The sequence below is a fragment of the Myotis davidii genome, unplaced genomic scaffold (assembly GCF_000327345.1).
Source record: "Myotis davidii unplaced genomic scaffold, ASM32734v1 scaffold551, whole genome shotgun sequence".
Lineage (NCBI taxonomy): Eukaryota > Metazoa > Chordata > Mammalia > Chiroptera > Vespertilionidae > Myotis > Myotis davidii.
Genome location: NW_006283788.1, coordinates 1,130,630 through 1,142,711, shown reverse-complemented (window position 1 = coordinate 1,142,711; position 12,082 = coordinate 1,130,630). Strand labels below are relative to the sequence as shown.

Genomic DNA, 12,082 nt, shown 5'->3' with positions numbered 1-12,082 from the left:
ACAAGGTTCCAGACTCAAGAACACACTTGCTGCCTCATGGGCGACAGGAAACGCTGCTGGCATTGCCACTAGCCGCCTGCACTCGATCCTGCTCCTGCACCAGGGAAATTGCCCTGGAGGGTGACTTCCCCTCTCCCAGCCTGTTTCCCTAAGCTCATAGGAGCTGGTCGGATTCTAACATGTCCCTTCTGGGCTGGATCCCAGGGACCTGTCCAGAGCAGGTACCTCTGTACCCTTCCCAGATCCATGGGGAGGCAGGCTTGCCGCCTGGGGTCCTCTGGCCCCTGTCCCCCGAGGACTCACGCGTATAGCAGCTTGGACACTGGCCAGCGGCAGCCCCACTAGACTGGTCCCGTTGATGGCAGTCAGGCGGTCCCCGATGCTGAGGGACCCCGAGCGCTCGGCAGGACCCCCATGCAGCAGGTTGGCAATGACGGCCGTGGGCAGCAAGGACCCCCAGCCTGACTCCACCAGGGCCACGCCCAAGCCCTCACCCTGGCGCTTCTCGATGACTACCTAGGAGAGGACATGGGCGGGACGGACGTGAGGGCCGCTCGGCGGGGGCCAGGAAGGGGGCGGCCCACCCGCTCGCTCACCTCCTTGCAGTTCTCGCTGTTGGAGAAGTGGTCGAGGTCCCCATTGTGGAGGTAGCCGGAGCCCGTGGCCCCCTGGCTTGGCTGGGTGCCCACCTGGCTGGGGTCAATGCCGCTTTCCCGCAGAAACTGGCTGTAGGCCACCGCGAAGGCCTGGCCGATGGCCTGAGCAATGAGCTGGGCCTGTGGAGGAGGGGCAGCAGCTCCCAGGGGTTGTCCCACCCTCCTTCTGGTCCCCCAAATCCCCTGACATCTTCAGAGTCCAACCCACCCACCCACCTAGGACAAGATTCCCAGGAGACAGCCTACAAGGATTTTGGGAAAATAGCCACTATCTTAGGAAATCGGGAGACAGGCCCGGGGCAGGGAAGGTTTCGGGATTCGGCACCAGCCTCCGGTCTTACGGGGAAAACGGGAATACGTGGGACCTATTGGAGGGATGGAGGGACCTGCCAGCACGGAGGACAAGCGAGGGCAGTGGGCTTTACAGGAGGGTGGGGGCACCCGGACACCGGAGCCCAGCTGCTCACATCATCCGAGTGGAAAACGTGGCAGATCATCTTGTAGAGCCGGTGGCCATGGGCCTGGGATGCCGGGCGCCGGGCCAGCCGCCGGCGGGCCATGATCACCAGCACACTGCCGATGTCGGCGATGTAGGAGATGGTCTGCAGGGCGTGGTCCATCATGGCCTCCTGGAGGCGGGGGAGATCAGGCCTGGGCAGGCTGCGGAGGCCTCCGTGGAGCCCCCCAGGCACCAGAGACGGGGCCCGAGCCCTGTACCTGGGAGTCGGCCATCAGAACCTTGATCCGCTTGGTGGAGATGAAGAGGTCCACCTCCGTCATGGGCTGGGTCTCCCCGTCAGGGGCCTGTGGGGGTGGGGAGGGAGGTAGAGGAACCCAGGGACCCAGCCTCTGCCCCATCAGGCTCGCGGGCCTTGGAGGACCTAGTCTGTAGCCTGCCTGCCCACCCCCCCTCCTGCCCGCCCCTGGCTTCACCTTGACGCGGTCCATGGCCTCCTGGGCCTGCGCCATTCGAGTGCTGGGGGGCGGGTTCCTCTCGGACACCAGCTGGGTGGAGCCCAGGTATTTGGCCCCAAATATGACACCATCACAGAGGTCTTCATGGTCACAGGGACCTGATACTGAGGGCAACAGCGGAGGCAGGTCAGCCCGAGAGCCCCGGCCAGGCTTGTCCACCCTCATGGGTTTGGTCCAGGGTTCTGGCTGTCTGAATAGTCTGGAAGCACAGAGAGATCTACGCTCTCATGACTTGGTACTGCTGACTCACACAGGTCTGCCCACTTTCCCAGAACTATCCCACCAGCGGGAGACACACCCAGCAGCTTGGCCTTCGGAAATCTAGAACCGTGCGGTCCGGCACCGTACAGCCAGCTCTGTCCACGTCTAAGATTCCCAGGCAGAGGAAGGGGCTTTTGTGAGTCCAGCAGCACAGCTGGATCCAAAACCAGCACTGGTCGCCTGGCCACAGTGGCTCAGTGGTTAGCGTCAACCTATGAACCAGGAGGTCAAGGTTCCATTTCCGGTTCGGGCATATACCCGGGTTGTGGGCTTGATACCCGGTAGGGGGCGTGCAGGAGGCAGCTGATTGATGATTCTCTCTCATCATTGATGTGTCTATCTCTCTCTCTCCCTTCCTCTTTCTCAAATCAATAAAAACAACAAAACCCCCCAGCACTAGTGCTAACAGAAACCTCCACACTATGTTTCTAGAATTCCATGACTAGACTAGAACTAGATGGTCCCACTCCCATTTCTAAAACCGGCAACACTATAGAACTGTGGTCAATTCCACTCAATGGTTCTGGAATGCCCCCTGAATCAATCTGGCGGCAATTAGCTCTACCCATTAGTCTAGACTTCTCCCCTATCCGTACTGAACGGTGGAAAACTCTACTCCGCAGTCATAGAACTGCCCACTCGGGAAGAGACAACTCCAGAAATCTAAAACTCACGCTGTCCACAACCCCAGATGGCTCTGAGTTATGTCTCTAGAACTCCCTGACAGGTGTCAAACCGCAGGATTCTGTCAGGGGTTCTAGAAACCTACATCACTCCAGAGTCAGACTTTTCCACTCCATGATTCCAGAATGTCTTAATCATCACAGCCTCAGGCAGCTCTTCCTGTGGTTCTAGAATCCCCTCAATAATTCATGACCACAGACGTACTCACGGATTCTGAGAATTACTAGAACATCCTGAAACAAACAACTCTGGGCATGGTTCTAGAATTCCCCCAAACCAGCCCAGAAACACATAAAGCTTTGCCCCCATGGCTCTAGAATCCCCTGAGCAACATAAAACCAGACAACCACTCTGCCAGCAGTTCTAGAATGTTCTAACCAATAGCTATTGCTTTTTTTGTTTTAGAACCACAGGTATAGGCCCCAGTGAAGTAAACCCTACTCCTGTGTGTGAGCTTAAACTACAGATACCTCTGCCTGTTGTCCTTCATGACCTAAGCATTCTGGAACAACAGACAACTCTGCTCTGGGTTCCAGACCTGTATCATCCAATGTCACAGCCACCAGGCACACGTGGGCATGATGCACTTGAAATGTGGAGGGTCTGGATTGAGATGTGTTGTTAAATACAAAATGCACACTGAATTTTAGCTCTAATATGAACAAAAATAATTGTAAAATGTTAATTATATGTTAAAATGTTATTTTTAAATACACTGGGTTAATTAAAATGAGTTATTAACCTTAACTGTTTATTTTTTTTAATTAGAAAATATATATATTTTTAATTTATAGATTTGAGAGAGAAAGAGAAGAGAGGAACAACGATTTTGCTGTTTCACTTATTTATGCATTCATTGGTTGATTCTTATGTGTGCCCTGACTGGGGAGCGAATCCACAATCTTGGCAAAGTATCAGGACGAGGCTCTAACCCAGTGGTTCTCAACCTTCTGGCCCTTTAAATACAGTTCCTCATGTTGTGACCCAACCATAAAATTATTTTCGTTGCTACTTCATAACTGTAATGTTGCTACTGTTATGAATCGTAATGTAAATATCTGATATGCAGGATGGTCTTAGGCGGCCCCTGTGAAAGGGTCGTTCGACCGCCAAAGGGGTCGTGACCCACAGGTTGAGAACCACTGCTCTAATCAACTGAGCTACCCAGCCATAGCCATAACCAGAAAACTTCCAAGTCGTATACAGCTCACACTGTGTTTATTTTGTATGGCACCGCTCTAGAACTTTCTGATGACTCCTCTAGAATTGGACAGCTCTGCTTAGATCTAGAATATCGCCTACTGGTCTAGAGCCACAGAGACTTTCTGTTCGCTCTATGGTTCTAGAACTTCCAGTCTGAATAGAACCATACAGCTCTGTTCATCATTCCAGAACACACAGGAGCCCAGGTTCCCTTCACCTAGAACCGCAGGCACAATGCCCAGTTCTGGAACTCCCTAGGTGAGTTATAACTCCACCAACAACTCTAGAACCTTCTTGGAACTATAGGTCTAAACCACCTCCTCTTTTTACAACCATAGACTTTGCTTTTGACATAGAGCCTCTGATAGTTTTGGGGAAAATTCTAGAATATTCCAGATGGTCAAAACTGGTTCTTCCCATGCCTTTGGAGCAGGAATTAGCGAACTTTCCTGCAAAGGGCCAAACAAATTATTTTTATTTTGTGGGACAGGTGGTCTCTGTTGCAACACAAAAGCCACCACAGACAATATATAAACGAATAGATATGATGGTGCCCCAATAAAACTTTACTTGTGGACACAGAAACTTGAATTGCATTATTATTTTCATGTGTCAAGACATGTTGCGCTTCTTTTGGGTTTTCCAAGCATTTACAAATACAAAAGCCATTGCAGCACACAAGACATACCAGAACAGGTTGTGGGCCAGAGTTGGTCCACAGACAGTAATTTGCCAACCCCGGCTCTAGAACAGAGTGCCACCAATACCCCAGCCTGTTGTACTGTCTTCTACTCACTCTAGAACATTCCCAAAGCTGTGAGTCACACTGTCTTGGCTCCTGGCAGCAGAGAAGGTCTGGGGGTTGGGGCAAGCACTACCTGGGCACTGGCAGGCCGCTCTTCAGGAGCAATCAGAGGGACCGTCTCCAGCCAGGGTTCCGGGGAGCTGCTTGAGCTCTTGCGGCCATGCTGCTCAGCACAGGCTCCCTCCGCCCATTCTGGGGAACCAGCATCCCCATCTGGGTCCTCAGGGGGCTGTAATAGGTGAGGAGCAGGGTCTGGAGGCTCCTTGGGACAAGGCTGGGAAGGAGGGCACTCCTCAAGGTGCAAAAGGCTCAGCAGGTCGTCCCTGCCGGCCTCAGCAGACAAGAGCCCATGGGCATCAGCCACGTCCTGGGGGGCCAGGCCATGACCGGTGGCAATGTGCAGGGGGCAGGGGAGTCCATCTGGGGACAGGCCCACCAGATCACCCGGCAGGGCCTCCAACTGCTGCGCCAGATCCTGAACGTTTGGCCCGTCCAGTTCCATCTGACTCAGGCTGCACGGGCCTCCTGGCACTGGGTCCCACTGGCAGTCAGGACTGTGGTCCTGAGAGGGCGCATGTGTGTCCCTGGGCTCCTCCAAGTCCATGGCCAGAGGCCCTGGAGGGGGTGGGGGAGTTGTCAGGAATTCAAGGCCTGGATCCAGGCTCAGGCCGGCATCTGAAAGAGATTCAAAGATGAGATTTCCTGGGTACCAACTTGGTGCTAGGTGTTAGCTGGGGGCTGTTTATAAATAACACATAATTTAATCCCACCATATCCTGCAATGTAGGGTCTGCTATGATCCCCATTTTACAGATGAGGAAACTGAGGCACAGAGTGAGCAGTTGTAAGGCAGTGTGACATCCCGGGTGTCAACCCTGATTTATCCCAATCGTGGAACCTGTTCACGCAGCCCTTACTCTTCTAAGTCTTTCTCCCCCGGGACGTGGTACCCAGGCTGGAGATACACCCTGGCTACAGACCCAACAGGTGCAGGTCCCAGAGATCCTGGACTCAAGAACCCAACCCAAGACTTAGACCCAGGACCTCAGACTGAAAACTAGAGACCCAAGACACCAAAAAGCCGACCCTAATCTCAAAACCTCCAATGCCACGCTCAAGATGGACCCGCAGACTAAGACCCGGACCTCAGATCCGGTCTGAGTCTAAAGCTAAGAACCCAATCCTTATGCAGACCCAAGATTCAGGGCTTCAGACCCGTAGCCGCGGGCGCTGGCCCCAGGCCCCGCTCTGCCCCTCCAAGACACTCACTTCGCAAACCGAGGCGGCCTCACCCGCAGCGGCCCCACATCCTAGGCCGCCAGGGTCTTCCCAGCGGCCCGACGCTCACCTTTCCTGGTCAGGGCGCCGGCAGATCTGCCCAGCTTTCCCGGCCTACTGGGCATGCGCTCCCTTGCGGAGCCTGCTGGGAAATGTAGTTCTCCCAGCCAACCTCGCCGCGCGGGGGCGCTAGGTATCAGAACTGCAAGTTCGAATCCCAAGCCTCCGTTTACGTAGCGTGGGAATCGGGGCTGGCCTCTGGGCCTGTTTCCTTAACTGCAAAATGGGGTTCATAATCGCTATCGGTTTCCTACGACTGTGGTCGTTATTCCAAGGGATGGCCTATGGGAAGATATGAGACTGGAAAATACTAACAGAGAATGAGAGATGGTCTCTTGGACTCTAGGTCCGAGAGACAGCGGAAGTGCGTGGGGACCCAATTATATACAGACTTCCCATTTGGCTCACAGTAGGGAGGCTGAATGGCGCACCTTGGCTTAATGTTTCCTCCCTGAACCTTGGTTTTCCCAATTATATTTATCTTTTTTTTTATTTTTAGTTTCCTCAGTTATAAATTGGTAATAATAATAGGAGAGGTAATATCTCGTAATTGTGAGGGTTAAACAAAATCAAGCCGGTTAAGGATTTAACAATTGGGCTGGAATATGAACCTGTTACTATCTAATAGACCTTTAGGCTTTGGGTATTTGCGCATTGAATAGAATCAGGAATGTATAAGGTGTGATCTTTAAAGTAAATAACCGAAGAAAGGCAAGAAGTCAATGAAACGCCCCTTTAAAATCGCCTCATACAGTAATATATCAAAGAACGTAGGTCTTAGGCTGAAATACTACATTTCCCAGGAATCTCTAGGAGCCTCTGTCGCTCAAGCACCCTGTGGCTGCTGACGTCTCAAAAAACGTGTACGTGCAGGCAGCCGGCGTACGTCATGGCGGCCAGACGCTTATTCGGGGCTACGCGGACCTGGGCTGGCTGGCGGCCTCGGGAGCTCCCGGACCCCGCCGCTCCTGGAAGACTCCTCGTCCGGGATTATGCCAAGAAACCAGGTGAGCTGGGTTAAGAGAGACCAAAATGGGAACAGTGAGGACATTGGGTAATTTGCATTGCGCAGGCGCTGGTTGGGGAGGTGGTTCTTAGAATCAAGGCACCCGCGGGAAGTGGCCTGCCGCTAGGTTTTACGCGCAGGCGCAGTTTGAGGGACGTAGGGCTCAATTGGACTCTGAGCAGGCACCAGCCTGAAGCTGAGCTGCCAGGGACGGCGGTGTGACCTACGTGGAGCAGACGCGCTTCACTGCGCAGGCGTGGGTTTTCTTGGGGAGCGGGGGAGGTGGGGTAAGGTCAGGAACTTGCTTCCCAATCCTGTTTCTTCCCCTAAATGACTGTGTGACCTCTTGCATGTCATCACCAGAAATTCGAGGAGTCCAAGTATTGGCCACTTAAGCAAAACCAAAACAAAGTTATTTGAATTTTAGCTGGATACCACCATGCCTGATCTTTGTTGAAAGAAGGAATTGCCAAATATATGTTAAGTCTTAAAGAGACGTAACAGCATTTTCTTTGTGAGATAAACAGAAAGAATCAAAACAGAATTGAAAAGGAGTGACTTGGTCACTCGGAGCATCAGTGTTATTTACTGCAATATCCATGTCCAACTTAAAATCATTTGAGTGCTGAAGACAGCAGCTGGCCAGGGCCTGGGGCCACCCTGAGAGACAGGGGGCAGGGAAGGAAGGCTGGCCTCCAGAGGGTGGATCTGGGCTGAACCGGGCTGAACTCTTACTTCCTCCCCACTCCAGTCCTTAAGGGGGGCAAAGGCGGCAAAAGCGGTGTGGTCAGTGATGTCCTGAAGGACCCAGAGGTGTGCACAGACCCTGTCCGGCTCACCACGCATGCCATGGGTGTTAACATCTACAAGGAGGGCCAGGATGTGGTCCTGAAGCCGGATGCCGAGTACCCCGAGTGGTGAGTGGGCCAGGCTGGAGAGTGGGGAAAACCAGTGACCAGGTGAGGGGGAGCCTGCCTGATCAGATCTGAGGTTTTGGGGAGGACTCCCTCGGGAGGCAGTGCATGAGTGAAGACCTGAGTGGGTGCAAGGGAACAGCCAGTGCAAAGGCCCTGGGGCAGTATTGTACCTGGTTTTTAGGGACAAGGTGGAGAGCAGGGGAAGATAGGGCAGGGAGGTCATGGAACCCAGTCCTGGCAGGTCCTGGGGGCTGCAGGGATTTCAGTTTTGCTCTTGGCCTTGAGAGCATTAGCAGAGCATGGAAACCATTGACAGTTGCTGATCCTTAAAGCTGGGGAAGGTGCAGAAAGGTTGAGTTACAGGTGCACAGCATGGACAGTGGCCAGGAGGCAGGAGAAGACTTGGCATGTGCCCACCTCAGACATCAGCACTATTGGGATGGAGGTGCCCCCTTGTTCCACAGCCAGAAACCTGGCTCAGGGAAGGTGAGGGAGCACCCTGAGATCACAGCCCAGGGACCCCAGACCTGCCAGTGCCTCGGCATTGCCTCTGCCCAAGGTACTTGGGGCCCAGGAGTTGTGAATGGCTGTTGGGCAGCCCTGATTCCTGCCCGTACCCCATCAGGCTGTTCCAGATGAATGTGGGCCCCCCCAAGAAGCTGGAGGAGCTGGACCCTGAGTCCTGGGAGTACTGGCGGCTGCTGCGGAAACACAATATCTGGCGCCACAACCGGCTGAGCAAGAACCGAAAGTTTTAGTGGAGGAGGGACTGAAGCACCCTGACTCACCAAGGACCTCGCCAGGCCCCAGAGGAGGACCCCAGAGGGGCACAGCACCTCCCCATCCTGCCCCATGAAAGACTTTTTCTGGAGAAAACAGACTTTTTCTTACCTGTGTTCTTTGTGGCTTCCACGGTGAAGCTGGATCATGGCCGTGGGGACCAATAAAGACCTCTAGGGGGGTTGTCATTGGCAGGTCCTGGATGCTACTCAGTGCCGTCTGGTGTTGGGCCATTGGGAAGTGGAGCGTGTGGCAGGGAGGTGGGCATCTCCTCAGACACAGTGGTTCCTAGTCATTGGCTGGGCTTCTGTAGGTCCCTCTTCGCCTCCAGGCTTCCCTGGGCTTCTTAGCCTGATTCCTGGAATTCTAGCACTGCCCAGGAGGCCTCAACCCCTCAAGTGGGAGGTTTTTCTGCCAGAACTTCTCTTGGTTGCAAGGGATTCAAACCTGACTCAAGCAGTGTGAAGCAGAACAGAATTTTTCAGCTTCGGGAACTGAACTGCCCAGGGGTAGGGCTCGCTTCAGGCATAGTTGGATCCAGATGCTTCCGTACTCAGCTGTGTGGCTCTCTTCTCCCTCTGTGTCCATTTGACCCCCAGTAGGTAGTTCTCTAGGGCAGGGGTGGCTCCAGGGCTCCTGACTGACACCCTCCTACCCAGTTCAGCGAGCCTCGCCAGATGGAAGGGCCTTCCCTTTCCTTCCTGCCAAGGTCACGGGGGTCATCTTCATTGGCCACTCACGTGAGCCCAGGGACACAGGCCTGCCAGCCATCCTGGAGTGTACGTGGGGTACGTGAACATCCACAGCCCCAGTGAGAACCTCAGCTCTGGGTGGCCCTAACTCCTGCCCTGCCTGGCCGTGAGGGCTGGGTCTCAAAGACAGGGTCCAGGGGATGAGGCCAGTGCCCACCGGATTGGAGGAGGCCAGGGGCGGGAATCCACTAAGCAGTACCTGTAAGGTCCCACCCTCCCTGCTGTGGCCTCAACCTCTCCTCCAGAGATGGGGTTGGAGGGTTGGCACCACCCTCAGCCTCTGGGTCCACATGCTGGCTGGGGAGGGTGGGGTCCCCACAGCTAATTCTGCCTGGTCCCAGGAAAAGGAGCCTTTATCAGCTTGGGAGGACTTTGCCCAGGGGATTATTGAAAACCTACCCTCGTGGCCGGCCCTGCGCATGCGGCTTATCCCAACCCTCCCATGACTCACTCTTAGGGTAAAATCAAAGCTGTAACTACCATAGGCCCTGCCTGCCCTCACCTCCCTCTCGCTCTCATTCTGCTCCATGTGGCACAGAGGCTCCTCGATGCTCTTCCAATACCCCTCTGGGTCCTGCCCCAGTGCCTTTGCACTTGCTATGCCTGTTGCCTGGGTCGCTCTCCCCCAAGTGTCCCCATGGCTCCCTCCTTCTCCTCCTCCAGTCTGTGCTCTGAGTTCACCTCCATGAGCCTTCTCACCACCATATTAAACTGCAGCACCTGCCACTCCCGTTTGCCCTTCCCAGTGTTGTCCTCCCTAGCATTTACCACCAGCTGGCGTTTCATGTTTTATTTATTTTTTGATTGTGCATCTTGTCTCTCCCACTGGAGTGGCTCATTAGGACAGGAATTTTTATCTGTTTTGTTTAGTGTTGTGTCCCTATCGCTTGCTGGATTTTTGTTGTTGCTGTTGTCGTTAATCCTCACCCTATGATATTTTTTGAAGATATTTTCCCATTGATTTTTAGAGAGAGTGGAAGGATGGGGGAAAGACAGAGAAACATCGATGTGAGAGAGACACATCTCTTGGTTGCTTCCCAAACAGGCCCTGACCGGAGCCAGGGATCAAGCCTACAACCAAGGTACATGCCCTTGACCAGAATCAAACCCGGGACCCTTCAGTCCTCGGGCCAGTGCTCTATCCACTGAGCCAAACCCAGGGCCCTATTGCTTACTGGATGAATGGATGGATGAATTAGTGAAGTGAGTTGACAGAACAAATGCTGGCCCACCAGTGCCCCATCCCACCCTTGCTGGGCTGGGAGATGTAATAGGGTCTCTGGTCAATGGGGACATAAGCCACACTCTGGGTCATGGAGGGAACAAGGATAAGGATGGACAATATTTGCCTACCCTCAGCCTAGTTCCCTCTTAGGCCCGGCCTGGGTCCAATTGCTTCCAAAGCCAGCAGGGACCCAGTGATGCCTGGGGCAGTGGAGTCAGGCAGTGCGTGAGTCCCTCTTGGCTTTGTGGCCTCAGGGAACTGGCTTCCCATCTCAGTTACCCCCTGTAAAATGGGGCTGACCCTCACCTGATGGGCTCCAGCCAGGAGCACACCGTGAAAGGAAGCAGCTGGACATGCGCTGCTCTGCTGTTAGTTATTTCTGGGAGAGGGAGGCCCTGAGAGCTGGGTGGCTCTGCCGGTGAAAGATTAACAGGGATTTAGACTCATTGACGAAGAATTAAGGTCCTGGTGGCTCCTGATTCCAGCCTCACAGTCCCAGAGCCTCTGAATCCACCCACTCACACACCTCCCTTAGACAGACGGGGCGCTGAGGCCCGAGGAGGGGCAGAGGCGTCCTCGAGGCCACCCAGGACCCGCCTCGCCTCCCCGGCCCGAAAGTCCTATGGCCGCCTCCTATCCAGTCCCCCCGAAAGGCAGGGTGCGGTGGGGTCAGACCTGGCACGGTGGCCACAGACGGAGGGTGGGGATGGGCAGCCTCCTTCCTCATTGATAGACCGGCCTGCTGGTGGGCTGCTCCCTGACCTTGGCCGAGATCTGTCACCCAGGCCCTCGGGACTGGCCAAAGAGGGAACTGGTCGGCACCAGGCTCAAGCCGATGTCCAGGCCCTGTCCAGAGCCTGTGCGTGCTCCTTGGCCAGAAACCGAATGGCCGCCTCCTCCAGAGTGAAGTCTTCCATGAACACCGGACCAAAGGCGTGAGGCCCGAAGGCTGCCTGCAGCCCTGGGGCTGGGCCCAGGAGGCGAGTGAGGCCCGGCCTGGTAGGGGGCCCGGGGCCCAGCCAGGGCTCCAGAGGCAGTGGAATGGTCGGAGGGTGGGCAAAGGGCAGTGCTGGGGCCTCAGGGAGCCTCGAGGCTGCCACAGCCCCAGAGCCGGACTCCAGACGCTCCTGGTGCCGCCACTTGGCCCGACGGTTCTGGAACCACACCTGGAAGCAGCAAGAGGGTGCCTCCAGCCCAGAGCAGCGGGGAGGGCCCGTCGGCTCTTCCCCGCTCCGAGGCGTCCCTCCCGGCCTCCGAGCCTCTCCGGTTCTGCCTGCTGTCGGGCCTGACGCCCTCCCTGCTGCAGGGCCATGTTTTTATTCTGCTTCAGGGCTGTCCGGAGAGAAGAGGCCCTGCCTCACGGCCCCATCACATCACCTAAGTCCTTTCTGAACCTCATTCCTCCTCCCCGTTCTCTTTAATCAGGCCCCTCCGGTCTTCCCTGGCCTTCGATCAGGAAGTGCCAGCGTGGCTCACACGC

General features: G+C 55.1%; 3 protein-coding genes across 3 annotated transcripts in view; 1 reads left to right on the top strand and 2 right to left on the bottom strand.

Moving 5' to 3' along the window:
• Positions 1-6,002, bottom strand: part of APBA3 (amyloid beta precursor protein binding family A member 3) — a 7,303-nt gene extending 1,301 nt beyond the window's left edge. The window contains exons 1-7 of the mRNA XM_006754072.2: positions 5,933-6,002; positions 4,655-5,259; positions 1,590-1,781; positions 1,374-1,460; positions 1,124-1,285; positions 597-776; positions 304-516 (exon numbers count right to left, since the gene is read on the bottom strand). Of these exons, the coding sequence (XP_006754135.1) occupies positions 304-516; positions 597-776; positions 1,124-1,285; positions 1,374-1,460; positions 1,590-1,781; positions 4,655-5,259; positions 5,933-5,987 (1,494 nt within the window). The 5' untranslated portion in view covers positions 5,988-6,002. The remainder of the gene's footprint in view (positions 1-303; positions 517-596; positions 777-1,123; positions 1,286-1,373; positions 1,461-1,589; positions 1,782-4,654; positions 5,260-5,932) is intronic.
• A 772-nt stretch (positions 6,003-6,774) lies between these two features.
• Positions 6,775-8,821, top strand: MRPL54 (mitochondrial ribosomal protein L54). Its single transcript, XM_006754068.2, has 3 exons — positions 6,775-6,929; positions 7,680-7,845; positions 8,471-8,821. Exons 1-3 carry the CDS (start codon positions 6,812-6,814, stop codon positions 8,601-8,603), a joined length of 417 nt encoding a protein of 138 aa, XP_006754131.1. The 5' UTR covers positions 6,775-6,811; the 3' UTR covers positions 8,604-8,821.
• Positions 8,822-10,345: 1,524 nt separating this feature from the next.
• Positions 10,346-12,082, bottom strand: part of RAX2 (retina and anterior neural fold homeobox 2) — a 2,443-nt gene continuing 706 nt past the window's right edge. Inside the window, exon 2 of the mRNA XM_006754067.2 lies at positions 10,346-11,768. Coding sequence (XP_006754130.1) covers positions 11,430-11,768 — 339 coding nt within the window. The 3' untranslated portion in view covers positions 10,346-11,429. The remainder of the gene's footprint in view (positions 11,769-12,082) is intronic.

Coding starts and splice junctions, on each gene's coding strand:
- MRPL54 (XM_006754068.2), top strand. CDS start 6,812: ATGGCGGCCAGACGCTTATTCGGGGCTACGCGGACCTGGGCTGGCTGG. Junction 6,930..7,679: donor GGATTATGCCAAGAAACCAG/GTGAGCTGGGTT, acceptor TCCCCACTCCAG/TCCTTAAGGGGGGCAAAGGC. Junction 7,846..8,470: donor GATGCCGAGTACCCCGAGTG/GTGAGTGGGCCA, acceptor GTACCCCATCAG/GCTGTTCCAGATGAATGTGG.